General features: G+C 45.9%; 1 protein-coding gene across 4 annotated transcripts; it reads right to left on the reverse strand.

The window, feature by feature from the left end:
* Positions 1 to 109: 109 nt before the first annotated feature.
* RAB5B (RAB5B, member RAS oncogene family) lies at positions 110 to 18,713 on the reverse strand. Of its 4 annotated transcripts, none has more exons than XM_082421871.1 (7): positions 18,583 to 18,655; positions 7,540 to 7,659; positions 6,463 to 6,725; positions 4,087 to 4,238; positions 3,683 to 3,805; positions 3,024 to 3,117; positions 110 to 2,704 (listed from the first exon to the last, which is right to left on the reverse strand). In XM_082421871.1, exons 3-7 carry the CDS (start codon positions 6,623 to 6,625, stop codon positions 2,589 to 2,591), a joined length of 648 nt encoding a protein of 215 aa, XP_082277997.1. In that variant the 5' UTR covers positions 6,626 to 6,725; positions 7,540 to 7,659; positions 18,583 to 18,655; the 3' UTR covers positions 110 to 2,588. The 4 variants fall into 4 exon arrangements, with proteins under 4 accessions (XP_082277997.1, XP_082277996.1, XP_082277995.1 ...); XM_082421870.1 differs by lacking the exon at positions 7,540 to 7,659 and adding an exon at positions 17,286 to 17,346 and having other exon boundaries at positions 18,583 to 18,639; XM_082421869.1 differs by lacking the exon at positions 7,540 to 7,659 and having other exon boundaries at positions 18,583 to 18,713.
* Between the last annotated feature and the right edge of the window lie 546 nt (positions 18,714 to 19,259).

The raw sequence follows: 19,259 nt of genomic DNA on the forward strand, positions 1-19,259 counted from the left end.
GGGTGTGTTTCTGATTCAATAAAACATTACTGGGTTGCCTTCCAAATTTCTGGTAACAGACAGAGAAATAGCAAAAAAAAAAAAAAAAGAAGAAGAAGCAACACTCCAATACACTTTTTTTTTGTCCTTTTTTACTTACATTAAATACATTGGTAAATCAGCAGTCGCATTCTGTTACCACGATTGTTATGTTGGGAGAGGAAGAAAGGGGAAAAGAGGCAAATACTTTCTTAGAAGCAAAAAAAAAAAAAAAAAAGTCAGAAGAAAAAAATGAAGAGCTGGGAAATAAAAACTAAGATTCCCTAAGCCCAACAGAGCTCAAAGGAAAGCAGAAGAGCTAATAGGAAGTAGAAGGAAGGCAGCAGATAGGCCCAGAAGCTAAGGCCAATCCTGTTCCTAAGGGGGTCAGGGGACGGGAGAAGAAGCCTGGAGAAATGGTTTCCCAGCCCCAAGGCAATGAAACATCTTCACTACTGCTCCATGGGGAAAACTACACAGAGAAAGAACTTCATTTCTAAGAAACTTAAGAGAGCCATCGTAGTTCTTCCACTTGTAAGGATGCACTGGCTGCTCTGGGGGGCTAGTGGGTGCTGGGAAAAGGAGGGGAAAATGTGTATGTGTTTCAGGGCCACGGGAACTAAGGCTGCCCCTGGTAAAGGAAGGGAATTTAGGTGTAAGTGGAAGAACCTAAGCTGGGTCCTTCAGAATCTCAGCTTCATGGATTTCTCAGCTTCTCTGGGACAGAAGGCAGTCTGCAAGCCAAAAGGGCAGAAAGGTTCCAATCCTAGGTCACTATGGCCTCTCCTATCTTATTTCCCCCAATCTCCTCAAAACCCTGGGCTAGAACAAGAAGGGATTTAGAGTTCTCTCTTGCCTTGATGGCTTCCCAAAGACATCTTAAAATACCTGATGAGGGATGTGAAGAGAGACTAGAGATTTAGAAAGGCCCAACGTCCTCTGGTGATGTGAGACAGTTGTGAGGTACCTTCAGTGCCAGTCGTTCCCTGTCCACAGGAACAGGTGTTATGATATTAGGGGGCCACAAGTAGGCCTCTGTGGTACTACCCCCCTAGCGGTACGTGGATTAAACCACTGGTTGCATGGGGGATGGGTTTGGGGGTAAGCATGGAGGGACCAAACTGAAGATACTAACAAAGGAGAAAAGAAATAGGGCCTGATGGGAGGTGGGGGGCAGAACAGACTGTACAGTGGGAATAAAGATCATACCTATTTACAGGGAAGTAGAAAAGACATGGTAATGGGTGGATCAAATTGAATGGGAACCCTGGGAAAGGACAGAAAACTCCTCCCTCTTGCTGACTCCTCTTCACTCCCCTACAACGGCCTATACTATCCTGAGACTGCTCTCCAGTTGCTCAGTTAACTCCTCAGGAAAGGTAAACCTATACCCAAGAGTTAGGCTGGCAAGAATATAGATGAAGTAAGAATCAGAGTTGGAGGAAGCTAGCAGTGGAGATTGGGCTTGAGTAGCTGCCACCGGTACTGTTCTCTACAGCCCCTCCCCAAACCTCATATACACCTCGGATTCCACTTAATTAAAAAGTTAAGAGGGCAGGTACATCAATCAAAACCCCCATAAAACAAGTATCACAACTGAACTACCATCAATTAAAGTGCAAACTGCAGGGGGATATTGTGGCTGGGGCTGAGGCCATCTGAAGGCCAGAGAGAAAAAAATGCATATGTGTAAGTCAGAGGATGGGTGTCAGAAACTGGTCCCTCCTCCATTTAGATCACAGCAGAGCCAAAGATGCAGGCAACCAGTGAAGATTCTTTGGAGGACTCTGGGGTCCAGAATCTCCCCCACTATGGGGGAGAAGCTACCTAAGAGGCTGGGTGAGGGGAAAGTAAGCCTTAGAAGAGTTCCTGAGCCACAGATGACACTGCATCTCCACCTCTTCCACCTCTGCCCAGTTAGCTAACAAGACTCCAACCTGGTGCCTGACAGCTTGCCTTCCCATTCTCACCTCTACCTAGAAACACCCTCCACAAGGCCAACTCAGTGTTTTCAAATATGAGAAACTCCAACCAAATAAAAACAAAAAGGAAATGTTTCCTTACTCCCCCCTGCTCTGAGCCTTACTTTCCCCCAGGGTCCTCAATGTGACTGAACTGGAAACCTCCTTCCTCACTTCCTGGGTTCACTACCTTCTCCATCCTGGGGAGAGGAAGAAAAGGGGATCAAGAAGAGAGACCGACCAAAAGCAGAAGGGGAAAGGGCAGGAGACAAAAAAGAGTTTTCTGAAAAAATGGGGAGGAGGAGGAAAGATAAGTAGGTCACTGTCTTGCACCTATAATACAAAGTGAAGAAAGTTTGTTTTGGAAGGTAAGTCCTGGGGGATCTGACCCCCAAGCCCCCGAGCAGGGGTAGGAGGCCAGTGGCAACAGCTGCCTGGTGTTGTTGCTGAAGCGTTAAAAAGTGCCATGACGGAGCTGTCAAGAGGCAGCCCTTGGGAGCCAGGGCCCAGTGTGCTGTTACCGTAGGGGCTGTGTGCTGAGCGGTGGGGATGGAGGTTATTTCTGAGCTCTCGTGCTAGCTCCATACTTGTTTGCCGCTAGCCACCCCCTCAGTTGCTACAACACTGGCTCTTGTTCTGCTGGGACTGCTCATGGAGATCCACACCCCGGCTTCGGCCTGCTGCACCCCCCAGATTCTGGGGTTCACTCTTTGGCAACTTCTTAGCTAGAGATAAAAACAGAAGGGAACAAAGTATGGTAGATTTTACTCATCCCCCCAGAAAAAGACTATTGGGGGAAAGGGGAAATGCGAGAGACTAAAAGAACGTTCCGAAGAGGGGAGGTTTCATTGTAAATTACATTGAAGATGAGGGGGCTCAAAATGCAGCCAAAGGATGGAGGTCACAATGGAAAGTTAAGGTATCTCCACACCTAAAGTTTTCATAAGAGGAGACACTCCCATTTATCCTTATGACTTGGGTTAGTCATCTTGCCTGGAGGCAAGGGAAAAAACACAGGAAGACCTCAGGCTGCTCTGACCTTACCTATTGCCAGGAAGAGATCGTTCACGTTCATAGCTGTCTTGGCTGAAGTCTCCATAAACAATAAGCTGTTGTCATCTGCATACGCCTGGGCCTCCTGCAAGGGGTGGGGTGTACTGGGACTCAGACTGTAGGGCAGGAACAAGTACTGCCTTTCCACTCCCATGTAGCACCAGAGCTAGACAATATCCTAGGTTCCCTCCCCTTAACTGCCCCTCTGAGCCAGCTAGCCCTGGACCCATATTTTGGAGATGACTCCCTCAAGGGATGACCCATGGTCTAGACCACTTAATCCAACAAACAGATGTCAGGAATCTTAATTACTGGGGAGGAGGTTAAGTTGGTTGGGGGCTTTTGGGTTCTGACACTTGAGTATCCCTTACCTCAAATTCAACTGCTCCCTCCTTCCTCTTTTCATACTGGTACCCCCACAGCTGGTACTGGTACTTCCCTACCCCTCTGCTCTGGAATTTTCTTCTGACTCCTCTAAAATCTCCTGGCTGGCATTAGGGTCACAGTGTTGCTGTATTTAACTTGGTGCAGAATTGGGGAATGAGATGATGAATGTCCTCAGATGAGATTTTCAGAAAGGGCAGGTTTGGAAAAAAGAGGTCCCAAGCACAGAGGGAGTGTGTCAGAGAGGGACTCTGTGGCCACCTTACTTCGTACTCCACCATGCGCTTGTTGGCCAGGTCAGCTTTGTTCCCCGCCAGGGCAATAACGATGCTAGGACTGGCCTGTCGCTGTAGTTCCTTTACCCATGTCTTTGCTCGGGCGAAGGTTTCCTAGGAAAACACAAGGATGAGAATGAGTAGGCTGGCTCATTCAGCCTACTGACTGCCAATCCAGGCCCATCAACTTCAAAGCCCAGTCTCAAAATTCACCTCTTCTAAGCAGCCTTCACTCACTGAAACCACCTGTCTCTGGTAATTCATTACCTCTGTCTTCTCAGCACTTGGAAGCATAATCTGTATTCTTATTTGCCATTTCAAGAACAAGTTTTCTCTCCCCCACCTATTTTAATTACTATAAATAAAAGCAAGGACAATCTTCTCAGCCCACTTACCTGATTAGTAATGTCATAAACCACAATTGCAGCTTGGGCACCTCTGTAGTACATGGGGGCCAAGCTATGGTATCGCTCCTGCCCAGCTGTGTCCCAGATCTCAAACTTGACTGTTGTGTCATCTAGACAAACCGACTGGGTGAGGAAGGCCGCTATGAATGAGAGAACAGAGAAGTTGTTGTAAGTGGGAGGATGTATGGGAACATCCCACCCTTCTTCAAAATCTCTCTACTCTCGGTCTAAGATAAGTCACCACCCAGGCCATTCAGCTACAGGAAAGGTTTAGCATTCTCCTCCTTACACACAGGAAAGGTTTAGCATTTTCCTTCAGATCTTGGAACCAGAATTAAGCCTGCTCTTGGCTAAGTCCTCCCTGCCAGAAGTTTCTCTAGCTAAGGAATGGGGGAACATCGTAAACTCTGAGGGACAGAAAGAACTGGCACTTATACCAGAGTCATCCCTCTTCTAACCAAAACACAGGAGTAAGAGACAATGACGGAGATAATAAGCTTCAGATAAAAGTCACATCAAGAACTGATTAGACAGGGACTTCCCTGGTGGCGCAGCGGTCCGCTTGCCAATGCAGGGGACACGGGTTCAAGCCCTGGTCCGGGAAGATCCCACATGCCACGGAGCAACTAAGCCCGTGTGCCACAACTACTGAGCCCGCGCTTTAGAGCCCGTGAGCCACAACAACTGAGCCCGCATGCCACAGCTACTGAAGCTCATGCGCCTAGAGCCCGTGCTCTGCAACAAGCAAAGCCACTGCAAAGAGAAGCCCGCGCACCACAACAAAGAGTAGCCCCCGCTCACCGCAACTAGAGAAAGCCTGCATGCAGGAATGAAGACCCAACACAGCCAAAAATAAATAAATAAAATAAATAAATTAAAAAAAAAAAGAGAACTGATTAGACGATTTTTTTTTTTTTTTTTTTTTTATAAATTTATTATTTATTTATTATTTTTAGCTGTGTTGGGTCTTCGTTTCTGTGCAAGGGCTTTCTTTAGTTGCGGCGAGCGGGGGCCACTCTTCATCGCAGTGCGCGGGTCTCTCACTGTCGCGGCCTCTCTTATTGCGGAGCACAGGCTCCAGACGCGCAGGCTCAGTAGTTGTGGCTCACGGACCTAGTTGCTCCGCGGCATGTGGGATCTTCCCAGACCAGGGCTCGAACCCGTGTCCCCTGCATTGGCAGGCAGATTCTCAACCACTGCGCCACCAGGGAAGCCCTGATTAGACGATTTTAAAGTCTGTTGTTAGGTCCCACCATTATCAGTATTATTTGGCTGTTACTTTTTCATATTACCTCTGCTGGTCCAAGAACACATTTCCAAGGTGACTTGGAAATAAGTCACCCCCCCCAATAAAAGTGGGGAAGGAGTTAACATGGGAGTTCTCATAAAAGACCCTTTATTAAATTACCACCCTATTTTGGGGTAGTGGCAAAGAGAAGGTAGCGAAGGTGGGAAAGGCAGATTCCTTTATCTTTTGTATTTAGTTCTAACCTCTATTTTACCAGATATGTGCATCAGGATCAGCTAAGGAGCTTTTCCAAACATACACGTCTATACTGCCACCAACCTCACCCTACCTCCAATACTAATCAGTAGATCTAGGGTAGGGCCCAAGCATGCATAGAATGAAAATGCTCCCCAGGTGATTCTGATGTACATCTTTGATTATGAGCCACTGCCCCAAACCAACCCTGCTCAAGATGACACTCAACTGAACTTCACTGGCATTAAGATGAGAGTGGGGGCTTCCCTGGTGGCGCAGTGGTTAAGAATCCGCCTGCCAGTGCAGGGGACACAGGTTCAAGCCCTGGTCCGGGAAGGTCCCACATGCTGCGGAGCAACTAAGCCTGTATGCCATAACTACTGAGCCTGCGCTCTAGAGCCCGCGAGCCACAACTATTGAGCCCACGTGCCACAACTACTGAAGCCTGCGCGCCTAGAGCCCGTGGTCCTCAACGAGAGAAGCCACTGCAATGAGAAGCCCGCACACCGCAACAAAGAGTAGTAGCCCCTGCGCACAGCAACGAAGACTCAATGCAGCCAAAAATAAACAAACAACTAACTAAATAAATAAATTTATAAAAAAAAAAAAAGAAAAAAAGATGAGAGTGGGAGGAGGAAGAAAACAGACAGATAAAAAAATTAGTGGTTTTCTTGGTGCTCAAAGGCCAACCCTTCTAACTTTCTTCTAGGAAGTAAGAGGATGAACATAGACCTGCTTTTGGGCATTATGGCAATTTTTTTTGTTTCTTAAAGGATTTCCATTCCAGGGAGCTAAGCGGGCCAGCTCCACAAACAGATCCCTAGATCTCCCTTCAAAAGCCCTTCTAAGCATTGAACCTCTTCTCTCCCTGAAGTACTCACCTCCAATGGTGCTCTCCTGGTACTCGTGGAACTGCCCTTTGACAAAACGTAATACCAGGCTAGACTTCCCCACTGCAGATTCACCCAGCAGGACCAATTTGAACTGGCATATTTTGCTGGCCTGGGGCTGCCCATTGGGCCTGGCTGTGCTTCTGCTAGTCATAGCTAGATTATCAGAGTGGGAAAGGGTAGAGGGAGGGGGATGCCACAAAGCGGCAGAGGGGGGAGGGGGGAGGGGAGGGGACTTCCAGGCTTCAACAGTCCTGCAAGAAAAAAAGGAGGTAAAATTAAACACAGGGCCATTACAGCTGCAATCACTTTTTAGAGAAAGGACAGAATCTCTTCATTTCTTTGCTCATATGAGGACTTAACTCTTACAATCACCCACCATTAAAAGGTTACACCACTGAGAGGGTCCCAGGCACCTGACACTCACTGGTAAGAGTGAGGAACAATAAAATAAGAATTGCATCTGAAGTAGAGTGTGCTGAAATGGAGACTGAAAACCATGTGAGAGTAGTTTTTAATCTCCCAATCACTCCCCACCAGGTCTTCAAAGAACAGCATATTGATCAACTTTTAGTTGGCCCGAAGAGCACCCAGATCCACCCAAAAGTACCCTAAATCCTACCATCTCCTTGGTGTCCTGGTGCTGTCCTTTTTCTACCCCCTCTTTTTTCTAGCTTTCAAAATGAGAAATTCACTCTAGGGGTATGGGATAACAGTCACCCATCCTAAGAATAGAGGGATAGCTTCTGGTTCTATAGCCTTCTTACACGACCATTTCTGAAAATTGACATTTCTGAAAATATAACCAAGGTCCAATGATCAGAAAATCCATCCTTTCTCATTTCTCGTCAAAGGTAATAGAGAAACAGACCACATTCAGTATTAACTCTTTCACTTTTCTTCTGCCACCTCTCCAAGTCTGAAAATCTATCAAGTCTGAGTCAGTAGGCTTGACTTACTCTCAACTTGCAGCTGTCTTCCTGGTGCCTAGGGATTAGACTACCCTCCACACTGAAAGGGCCTAACAGCTGTAGCCCTCCAAGTTAGAGGCAGAGAAAGAAGGTGTACCTTCTAAACACATGCGGGAATCTCCAGTAGATGGTATAGGGGATAAGTCTTCGAGCAATAAATACTTGATGAAAGAATAAAACTGAACCACCTTCTCTACCTTCCAAGCGGCTAGGAAAGCTGGTGGTGGAGGAGGAGAGAGACAGAGAGAGAAAGTTGGGACTTTGAATGTCCAATCACCCAAACCTGAATATATTTCATCATCCTGACTCTGACGGGAAAGGAATTGTGAGATTCAAAGAAGTGTTAGCGGGGCTTCCCTGGTGGCGCAGTGGTTGAGAATCTGCCTGCCAATGCAGGGGACATGGGTTCAAGCCCTGGTCTGGGAAGATCCCACATGCCGCGGAGCAACTAGGCCCGTGAGCCACAACTACTGAGCCTGCGCGTCTGGATCCTGTGCTCCGCAACAAGAGAGGCCACAATAGTGAGAGGCCCGTGCACCGCGATGAAGAGTGGCCCCTGCTTGCCGCAACTAGGGAAAGCCCTCGCACAGAAACGAAGACCCAACACAACCAAAAATAAAAATAAATAAATAAATAAAAAATTAAAAAAAAAGAAGTGTTAGCATGATCACAGCATGTAAACCTAACCCCAAAACCTAAGCATTGCTTGGATTGTACTTTGCTTGTTCAAATTAATCTTTCCCTTCTCCAAGGTTGATTCTAGTGACTCCATAAACATCATACTCTGTGACATATACGGGGAAACATTATTTTTTCACTATAGCAAATTGCTTTGGGATCAAATCAGGGTTAAAAATATCTGCAATCCTAGTAAAGACAGAAAAGACAGAAAAACCATACAGGAGGAGGTGTAGAGGAACAAAGGCTGTGGAGTCCAATTCACTGGATTTATTTTATAGTTCTGCTTACTAGCTTTAAATCTTTGGACAATTTACTAAATCTACCTGTGCATGTGTTTCCTCATCTGTAAAATGGGATAATAGCCTATGAGCAACTAATTCATAAGGTTGTTGTGAGGATTAAATGAGATAATACATACAAAGAGCTCAAATAAACATTTGACAAAAAGTGCTATATCAGGGGCTTCCCTGGTGGCGCAGTGATTGAGAATCTGCCTGCCAATGCAGGGGACACGGGTTCAAGCCCTGGTCTGGGAAGATCCCACATGCCACGGAGCAACTAGGCCCGTGAGCCACAATTACTGAGCCTGCGCGTCTGGAGCCTTTGCTCCGCAACAAGAGAGGTCACGATAATGAGAGGCCCGCCCACCGCGATGAAGTGTGGCCCCCACTTGCCGCAACTAGAGAAAGCCCTCGCACAGAAACGAAGACCCAACACAGCCATAAATAAATAAATAAATAAATAAATAAACAAACAAACCCAAAGTTAAAAAAAAAGTGCTATATCAATGAATATTAAGCTATTAATCATTATTAATATGACATCAAGAAAATTGCCTGAGCCTTACCTTCCACCTTTTTTTTTTAAATTTATTTATTTAATTTATGTATTATTTTTGGCTGTGTTGGACCCTCGTTGCTGTGTGCGGGCCTTCTCTAGTTGCAGCAAGCGGGGCTTCTCTTGTTGCAGAGCACAGGGTCCAGGCGTGCAGGCTTCAGTAGTTGTGGCACACGTGCTCAGCATTTGTGGTGCACGGGCTTAGCTGCTGCGAGGCATGTGGGATCTTCCCGGACCAGGGCTCGAACCCGTGTCCCCTGCATTGGCAGGCGGATTCCCAACCACTGAGCCACCAGGGAAGCTCCCACCTTTATAAAATGGAAAAAATACCTACCTCATAGAGTAGCCCTGAGGATTAAGTGAAAAATTTAACATAGTGTTAATGAATAGTAAGACAGGTATTGTTGGGCTTCCCTGGTGGCGCGGTGGTTGAGAATCTGCCTGCCAATGCAGGGTACACGGGTTTGAATCCTGGTCTGGGAAGATCCCACATGCCGCGGAGCAACTAGGCCTGTGAGCCACAACTACTGAGCCTGCGCTTCTGGAGCCTGTGCTCCCAACAAGAGAGACCGCGATAGTGAGAGGCCCACGCACCGCGATGAAGAGTGGCCCCCCGTTGCCGCAACTAGAGAAAGCCCTTGCACAGAAACGAAGACCCAACACAACCAAAAATAAATAAAAATTAAAAAATAAATAAAAATTAAAAAATAAAAAATAAAAGAAACTGCCAAAGTGTTTAAAAAAACAAACAAACAGGTATTGTTATTTAGTGACCCTGATTCACAGAAAAGATCAATATATTAAAGGATATCTCAATATTAGTTGTTATCAATATATGCCTAAAGAGCAGCCATGATATGAAAGAGGTAGAGAAAAAAAACAGGAAAAAAAATGTGTAAAGAGTAAGTTAACGGAGAAATGAGATTGAAATGAGAACCCAGAAAAGTCCCAAAGTAGACCAGATTAAGACAGAGGACTGCAAGAAATTACTCTGATCCTACTGGGTATTTTGTAGTCCCCTAGGCCACGGAGTCCCAAGAATCCAGCTATACATACATGTGCCACTTTGTGATGAAGTTTTCACTGGTCTGTGATGAAATGATTAAATAAAAATGATATAGCAAGTTCTTCATAAAGCTAAATTTATTCATTTTAGGAGTATCCTTTATAACAAGATTTCTAACTTACATTTTTTTTATCAGTTTTCCCTCAAAGGTAAATATGTATTTTTTGCATGGATAAACCTCTAAGACCTATTGTTAAGTTAAAAAAAAAAAGTTAGAGAACAAAACATGTGGTTGATCCTATTTCTGTAAAACAAAGCAACATTCTGCAGAGAAAAAGGTATGGAAAGGTACACACTCATCTGTTAACAGTGGTTACCTCCCTCTAAGGAGAGTGGGATTGAGGAAAACGGTATGAGAAGGACTCAGGTTTTTTCATTCCACATAATTCTTTCTTTTTTTAACAGGAAATATATTTTTTTAAAGTTTCCTACATAATTTTTTTAAAAATCGCTTTTTTTAAAAAAAATTTACAAATAATGGTGTTGATAGGCAGTAGTAAGCTTTCTAAATATACTTATGTGGAAAAATAGAAACCCCCAAATTTAAATTAATTGGTCCATTAAATCCAAAATTCTGGGAACCAGTACTGCAAAAATCAGTATTAATTAGCTTCTTAACCACTAGTCACAGTTCTTTAGCTCTTTTCATCCTCAAACCTTTAGAGCAGTGTTTCTCAAACTGTGGGCTGTAAGCCAATAGTGACCTTGAAATCACTTGCTGGATCATGATCAGTATATTTAAAAAAAAAGAAAAAGAAAAAAATCAAGTGGATTGCAAATAATAAGCATGAGAATAATTTTGTGAAAATGTTTCACTTGTGGGTGTATGTACATACACTGAATTATGATGTAAAAAAAATTTTTTTTTAATGAGCCACAGTCAAAAAAAGTTTAATAAACACTGCTTTGGAGAGACCTGAAACTGAAAGATGGGTTAGTAGGAAATCTAGTCTCCGGCCAGCCTAAAAAAGCACTTCCAGGTGAAATTAAGATGAGGGTTTAATATAGCTCTCCAGGAGTCAGAGGTTCTCCAACTCTGCTACTAAAGTTATGGAGCAATTATGAAAATGGAAAGCTAAAGTCGACAGAGGCAGTCCTGCACAGTGGTAAGGGCTTTGGAATCAGGCAAGCCTCAGTTTTATTCTCTGCTTTGCCAATTAACCCACTGTGATCTTAGGCCACTCACTCCCTTTGCCTTTCTAAGCTTCAGTTTCCTTATCTATGAGGATCTGGGGTTGGGGTAGGGAGGATAATAGGTGAAAGTAGTAAAAGGCAGAAACTGAATTCAATTCCAAAGTTCTGGGTACATTTAAGAAATGCGTTTCTCTTAGGGCTTCTCAGCATCTGCAAGAATTATTTTTAAAAACACATTTACGTAGTACTTCATATACATTGTTTCACAGGAAAAGAGGATAGGCCATCATAACTACACTTTACAACAGAAAACAGATGACACAATAGGGAAAAAAAACCTCTACAGATCATAAGCTGATCAATTTTCCTTTAGGTTGACACACATACACTATACTCTTAAAAAACAACAGAAATGGGCTTCCCTGGTGGCGCAGTGGTTGAGAATCTGCCTGCCAATGCGGGGGACACGGGTTCGAGCCCTGGTCTGGGAAGATCCCACATGCCACGGAGCAACTAGGCCCGTGAGCCACAATTACTGAGCCTGCGCGTCTGGAGCCTGTGCTCCGCAACGAGAGAGGCCGCGATAGTGAGAGGCCCGCGCACCGCGATGAAGAGTGGCCCCCGCTTGCCACAGCTGGAGAAAGCCCTGGCACAGAAACGAAGACCCAACACAGCCATAAATAAAATAAATAAATAAAAAAAACAACAGAAAAAGTTACTAGATTCTTCAACTTACTCCCTCACATTTCAAAGCATGTGATCCAAGGGGCAGAACACTAAGTTAGAGTGGACTGAATTCTCATCAGCAGACACGTCTCTCTAGGCCTGGGAAAACAGTAGGGAGTTGGAGAAGTGTGAAGATAGGAAACAGTTGGGAATTCCCTGGCGGTCCAGTGGTTAGGACTCCACGCTTTCATTGCTGTGGCCCGGGTTCAACCTGCAAGCAGCGCGGCACGGCCAAAAAAAAAAAAAAAAAGGAAACAGTCACAGACACACGGGTTGGTCACTAACCCCCACAGATAAGTCAAGCCAGAGCCAATCAGCAAACTTTATTGAACTGTCAGAGATTAGTAACTATGGTGTTAGAAAAGACTATCTCCCACTCCAATGTTTCAGCTCAAGAATATGTCCTACCCTCTCTGTTCACAGTAATTGATGGGCGGCCCATCTCTGTGCCTTGATCTTTAATCCCAACATGTTAATAAGGGTATCATGTTTCTTATGCAATAGCTAGACTCTCAAAAGATCAGGGGTACAGAAATGGAATAATACATATAAGATTCAATTGATTTCTCCACTATTCTAGCGGTGATTTTTTTGCTAACAGTTGACAGTGGGCAAATGATCCATCCAAAGGCAAAAAATAAATCACAGCCAACCAGTCAAGTGGGGTGATGATTATTACCTTCAAACCTGAGGCAAAAAAAGGGAGAAGGTTTTTCTTCCCTTCAAAACTTTCAGTTCAGGGCTTCCCTGGTGGCGCAGTGGTTGAGAGTCTGCCTGCTAATGCGGGGGACACGGGTTCGAGCCCTGGTCTGGGAAGGTCCCACATGCCGCGGAGCAACTGGGCCCAGGAGCCACAACTACTGAGCCTGTGCGTCTGGAGCCTGTGCTCCACAACAAGAGAGGCCGCGATAGTGAGAGGCCCGCGCATCGCGATGAAGAGTGGCCCCCGCTTGCCGCAACTAGAGAGAGCCCTCGCACAGAAACGAAGACCCAACACAGCCATAAATAAATAAATAAATAAGTTAAAAAAAAAATATTCCAAGCTTTAAAAATAAAAAACAAAAAAAAACTTCCAGTTCACATGAGATGACAACTTCCCTCAGAAGTGCAGCCCCACAAGAATGGCTTATCAAATGACCATTAACTGGGCTTCCCTGGTGGTGCAGTGGTTAAGAATAGGCCTGCCAATGCAGGGGACACGGGTTCAAGCCCTGGCCCGGGAAGATCCCACATGCCGCGGAGCAACTAAGCCTGTGCGCCACAACTACTGAGCCTGCGCTCTAGAGCCCGCACGCCACAACTACTGAGCCCACGTACTGCAACTACCAAAGCCCATGCGCCTAGAGCCCGTGCTCCGCAACAAGAGAAGCCATTGCAATGAGAGGCCCACGAGCCACAACGAAGAGTAGCCCCCGCTCGACGCAACTACAGAAAGCCGGCGTGCAGCAACGAAGACTCAACGCAGCCAAAAATAAATAAATAAAATAAATAAATTTATATATTTAAAAAAAAGACCATTAACTAAGGAGGATTAAGGCATGACCATGTCATCAGTCTATTGGGGAAGGGAGAGGTGGAGGATGAGGGGCAAGTTCTTTAGTGTGAGCAGCTCTCCCAGCAGCACAGGGAAATATGAATAGGAAAGGTTTCTTAGGGACTTCCCTGGCTGTCCAGTGGTTAAGACTCTGAGCTTCCACTGCAGGGGGCACAGGTTCGACCACTGGTTGGGGAACTAAGATCCCGAAAGCCGTGTGGCCAAAAAAAAAAAAAAAGGAAAGGTTTCTTAGCCTGCCGAAACCTGAGGAATGGAGTCTGCCTAGGGCAAGACTCCATTCCTCAGATTCCTTCCCACTTGGTAGCTTTGGGTTCCTATGCCAACTACATATGAAGCCTCCAGAAGTCTGTCATCTACCAATAGAGACTGAGTTCAAGGCACAGAGCCACTGGAGTCTAGCCCCCTCCCAAATGTTAGCCCTGTAAGTTCAGTTTGCCAGATAAGAGGCAGTTTAGAGGTCATCTAGTCCAGTCTATATTTTACAGAGAGGAAACTAAGGCAAATAAAATCAACCAGCTTGCCAGTTGTCACACAGCCAGCTTTCACACAACTGCTTAGTAGCAAGTCTCCTTCTAGCAAGTGCTCTCAGCCAGGTCCTCCTGCTCCTGTTATACCACTATACCTCTTCAGGAAGCAGGAGATGCTGAACTCTGAACTGAAATCCAAAGAAGGCACCAGGACAGGAACAAGAGCTTAGATTGGATAGTTTCTGCTTCTATTCAGTTTAGATAAGTACTTCCTTTGGGACTGAAAACAAGTTAGGAAGGCCCAGGCCTTCGCTGGGAACTGGAATCTACTCCCATATCCTTTTGACAGAAGGACTCACTCATTACTGTGCTTCTCTAAAAGGTCTTGACCAACCCCCACCAGGACAGTTGAAACAGAAGCAAATCAATGGAAGGTGCTAGGAAAGCAATGGTAATTTCTGCAGAATTCAATGGGCTGTGGGATTAATGTGAGATTTACTGAGCAGGGAAGACAGAGCAGAAGCCAGTAAACACCTTCAACTCTCCAACTTTGTTTAGACCCCAAATTACCAAAATCTTAAACTGAATTCCACTACCTGGCTCATTGTGTTGATCCAATGTTAACCAATGAGTCACAGGCTTAAATGAGAGTCCTTCCACTTCCCCCACCCTCTCCCTAAAAGCATTCTTATCTCTTATCAGCATGGTACTGCAAACTCCCTATTATTGACCTATGAAAGACTGGAATGCCTTTCTCCACTTTGTCTGCCTAGCAAACACCTAATGTGTCTTTTAAAGCCAAGCTCAAATGTCACCTTCTCTGTGAAACTGCATAATTACCCTCTCACCCTAGCAGAATTCATCACTGCTTCCTCTAGGATCCCATAGTATTAAAACTGTATTCTTGGGAATTCCCTGGCTGTCCAGTGGTTAGGACTCAGTGCTTTCACTGCCAGGGCCCGGGTTCAATCCCTGGTTGGGGAACTAAGATCCCACAAGCCGTGTGGCACGGGCAAAAAACAAAAACAAACAAAAAAAACCCTGTATTCTTATCACAGCATTTATTACATTATTTGACTTAATTGTTTGTGTCTGTCTGCTCTGCTAAACTATGAACTTCTCAAAAAGTGTGACTATTTTTTATGTCATCTTGAATCTCCAGAGCAGAGCACAATGCCTGGTCCCTAGTAGCTGTTCATTAATTAAGGCCAAAGCAATCCTGCTTCCTTCCTCCATCTACTCCTCCCCTTCTGTGCCATCTGAATAGATTCTTACTCAGTTCCATTTGGGAATGTTTTTAAAAGGCCAGTTCTCCCTCTTGCCTCTTTGTGATCTCCCCTGGATGGAGGGGCCTCTTGGGACCCAGCCCACAAGGTACTGTTGCAACTCACATGGGCTAACTGCTTTTCCTGTCACCCGTTACTATGCCTCAGATGGCCTAATCACACCAAATATGCAGCCCTCCCACCGTTAACACTGAGGCAACTGTGGCTAAAAACAAAGTTCTCTGAATCTTCAGTGGATGTTAAATGTTCAAAAAACTTCGGGTCATTATCTCTATTAATTCCTGAACTTCAGAAACACAAGTTTAAAAAAAAAAAAAAATACTACCACTCTAGCAAGGTACCCACTGCCCCTCAACAGAAACTACAACCTGGCCCAGAAATATGCACACACTTTGCTCACCTGGGTGGCTCCTTATTCAGCTCAGTTACTGGTCAGTCAGTGACTAAATCTTTCCTAAAACATTCTTGGGAAGTGGGAGTGTATTGTGTAGGGTTTTAAGGTATCCCTCCTCCAAGAAGGCTGTTGCGTTTCCTTATTTTAAATTCAACGTCTCACACTTTGGTTACTTTCCAACCTGAAATGCCTTAGGATTAGTGAGCAGGCTATACACTTGCTTCTCCTACCCCATGTCTCCTCATAAGTCAAATTCGTATCAATGCGCACACCTGAGTAAACTATAAAAGGGCAATCCTTGCTCCTGGGCAAAGTAAGAGTTAGATGGGATGAGGTATGACTTCAAGGGCAATGGGAAAGTCCTCTTCTCCAAATACATTTTTGTAACTCCAGATCTATGTTTGAAATTCTATATTGATGATTTCCACTCCTTAGCTCCCTCTTTAAGAAGCAAAAACTCTTGGAAGAATTAATACTTTAAGTGACTTTTTGTTATTTACACCTTAATATGGAGCAATTCCAGATCATTTTTTGAAAGTAGGCTTTGATTAAGAAAGACAAGAAGGGATGTATAGAAGAAAAGGACAGGATATCATCAGGATGTAGGAAATGGCAAAGCTTAGTGAGGATGTAAAAAACAAACACACACATACACATCTACACAACTTTCTCTAGGACTGGCTTTGCAGGAGAGAAAATAAAAGCTCCTGGGGGGACAATAATCAAGGTTTCTGAGGGCACTGTATAAAGGCTGGGCACATCACAGGGCTTCTGAAGCCAGTAAGGACAAATTCAATTAATAAGGTGGTGTATAAAATGTCCCAGCTGTGCTGAGGTTTAGAGGAAAACCAATTTCAAAGCCAGAGAGATTTGGAAGCTTCTCTTATCATTATAGAAAGACAGACACAGAGGCCCCTTAGGAGAACCATCATCTTCTTCTGGGATAATGAAGGGACAGTCACATAATCTGAACATGCAGAGACCATGAACCAGAAGATAGAAGTCTCAAATTCCTCACATTAGCAGAGATGCCAACAATTCTCCCAAACAAAATCATTCACTTTAATGTTTCTTTCCTGCCCATAAAAGAGAAAGACGTTTTGGCCATCTATTTGGGCATTTCCTAGGATACCCAGTGCACAAGTGGGGTGTGTGCGTGTGTGTGTGCATGTGTGCGTAAGGATGTGAGGGATAACCCAGACTACAGCTCTCTGCTTGTCTGAATTTGATAAAAGCAAGACAAAATGAACTGTGAAAGGAGCACAATAAATAACAGAGTATGGTCCCAGAAGGGAAAACTGGAAAGAATGAGAAACCAGAGTTTGGTGGGAACATGAAAACAGAATTGCCTTTGGTGGCACATCCCCCAAAGTGAAGTAAGATTAGTCTAATCTACTGTCTCTTATCTCTGACCTTTCTGGATGAAATGAGTGAGGTATATGTGGGAGGATCTACACTTTTTACACTTCTATAAAACTTGAATATTTTAAAATATATACTTATTACTTTTCTAATTAAGAAAAAATGTATTTATAAAATACAGTGGTATAAAAGGGAAAAAGGAGGAAGTATAATAAGGGAAAATCCAATAAGCTCCAATCTATGGAGGGGACTAAGGAGGTCAGTAGACCGTTAAAAATATCTGGGAGGAGGGGACCCCTATGTCTTAGAAATCCATCTTCCTTTTCTCTACTCACCTCCTTCCCCAAGTGCCTCTCTGTTTGACCCAACTTTTTAATAGCTCAGAAACCCGGGCTCCTGAAGAAGTAGACAAAGAACAGGGGTGATGCCAACCTTCTGGAATGGAATTTCTCACTCTTCCCCAAATCCCTTCCTCCGTGATATCACCTCATATTTCCAGGCTTGGTTCCACATAACCATTACCTGCCTGGGAAATACCCAAGCCTAAGTGCCACAAAAGTTTCACCAACTATGGTCGGGAGATCTCTGGATGGCTGGGGATCCCTAAGCCCAGTTCCAATGCAGAAAATGAGTCACTGATTCCCCACCTCTAGGTGAGAGATATGGTCTCCAGTATAGACCACATTATTAAGTAGGAAAGAAACGAACAAACATCCCCCAAATCTAACTTCTTAGCTTTTTCAAAGGACATGAGAAACAGGAGGTTAGGAGAAACACAGAGGCTGCAGCCTAAACCAGCTCGAGGGAAAGTGCAGGGGCTGAGTCTGGAATAGCCAAGTCACAGAAAAAAAAGTTACTTTTGTCTTCATTGACTACCCTGGGAGTACCAAAAAACTTCAAGTTGCCACATCTCCACACTAATGGGAACAAAAGCGTGATTACTCGCAAGCCCCAGAGCCTCCAGCCCACCCTTCAGCATTCCCAGAAGCTCCCATTACTGATGGGAGGCCCTGCTTCCACTGCCCCAGCTACCTTAGTCTTCTAGATTAGAAAAGCTTTCTTCGCTTGTCTCAGTTCTCCCGCACTGAACCCAAATCCCTCTCAGCTCAACTCTGGGGCACCCTAGTTATTTTTATAAGTCACTTTCCCTGAAAAGAATGCCTCTTACCCAGCTAAGAACCCTTCCCTGGCCCTTCCAATGAGACCTCTCGAGAGAGCCCCAGCCCCGGTTCCCCTCCGGGCCCGGGCGCCGAGTTTGACCCCTCCTCACCTCCGGGAGAATGGACTTACCTCACCCGCCGCCCAGTCCCTTTCCCCTAGTTCCTCCCTCTTCGGCGCCGCTCAATGAGGCCTGCCCTTGCCCGCACACGAGCCCCGGGCCTCCCGCGCCGGCCCCCAGCCCGGCCGCCAACACCACCCGGCCGCCTCCCCGACTCACCAACTTCGGGCTCCCAGCCCGCCCGGCCCCCTCCTCAGCGCCCCCATTAGGCCTGCCGGGGCCCGGCCCCCTTCTCCTTTCTCTGGTGGGCCACTCTAACCCTCGCGGAGGCCCAGACCCGCCTCTGCCCTCAGGCCGCACTCCTCTCCGGGGCGCCTCCGCCCCTGCCCTTGCGGGCTCCATCAGCCCGGTACCTGGGGCTCCGTCTCCCCCGTCGGGCCCAAGCCTGTGTCGAACAGACAAACAGCTGCAGCTCAACCAAACCCTCCTGCCCCTCCTCCTCCTCCTCGCCCTGTGGCGGGGGCCCCAGCCAATTGCACGATTACCCGCCTACCATCAAGGGTGGGCTCTGCGCGTGCTAATCCGCCAATCCTCTGGAGAAAGGCGGTGCTCTCACCGACGTGTAAGAGCAGAGGACTGGACAGGCGGTGCCCCAGACCAATACAGAGAGGGAAACTTTGAAGATGGACGAGGTGAGGAGCCACTAAAGAGCGAGCTCCCGGAGATAGGGGGCGGTACCCCGTTGACAGGCGTATACTCTAACCAGTAGCATCTCGACACCCTCATGACCCCGCCTTTTAACTCATAAACATCTAATCAGGTGAGCTATGGGGGCGGGTCAAAGTGAAACTTTAACCAGTACTGCGAAAATTCGGGACTTGAATGGCAGGCAAGGCGGGGTTGAAAGAGGCCTTAGGAAGGCGGCTACTGACCTTCGCCCCTCCCCTGGGATTTGGCGGGGCCTACCTCTGGCGCCCCGCCTTCTATCACAAATTCGCGGGCGTGAAGGGAAATACCTCTCCTAGGGACCCGGAGCCTAGGAATTTAAGCAGCCCTCACGTCGGTGCTTCCTCCTTTTAGTGGGGCCCCA

The sequence above is a fragment of the Balaenoptera physalus genome (assembly GCF_965194825.1).
Source record: "Balaenoptera physalus genome assembly, chromosome: 13".
In the NCBI taxonomy this organism is placed as follows: domain Eukaryota; kingdom Metazoa; phylum Chordata; class Mammalia; order Artiodactyla; family Balaenopteridae; genus Balaenoptera; species Balaenoptera physalus.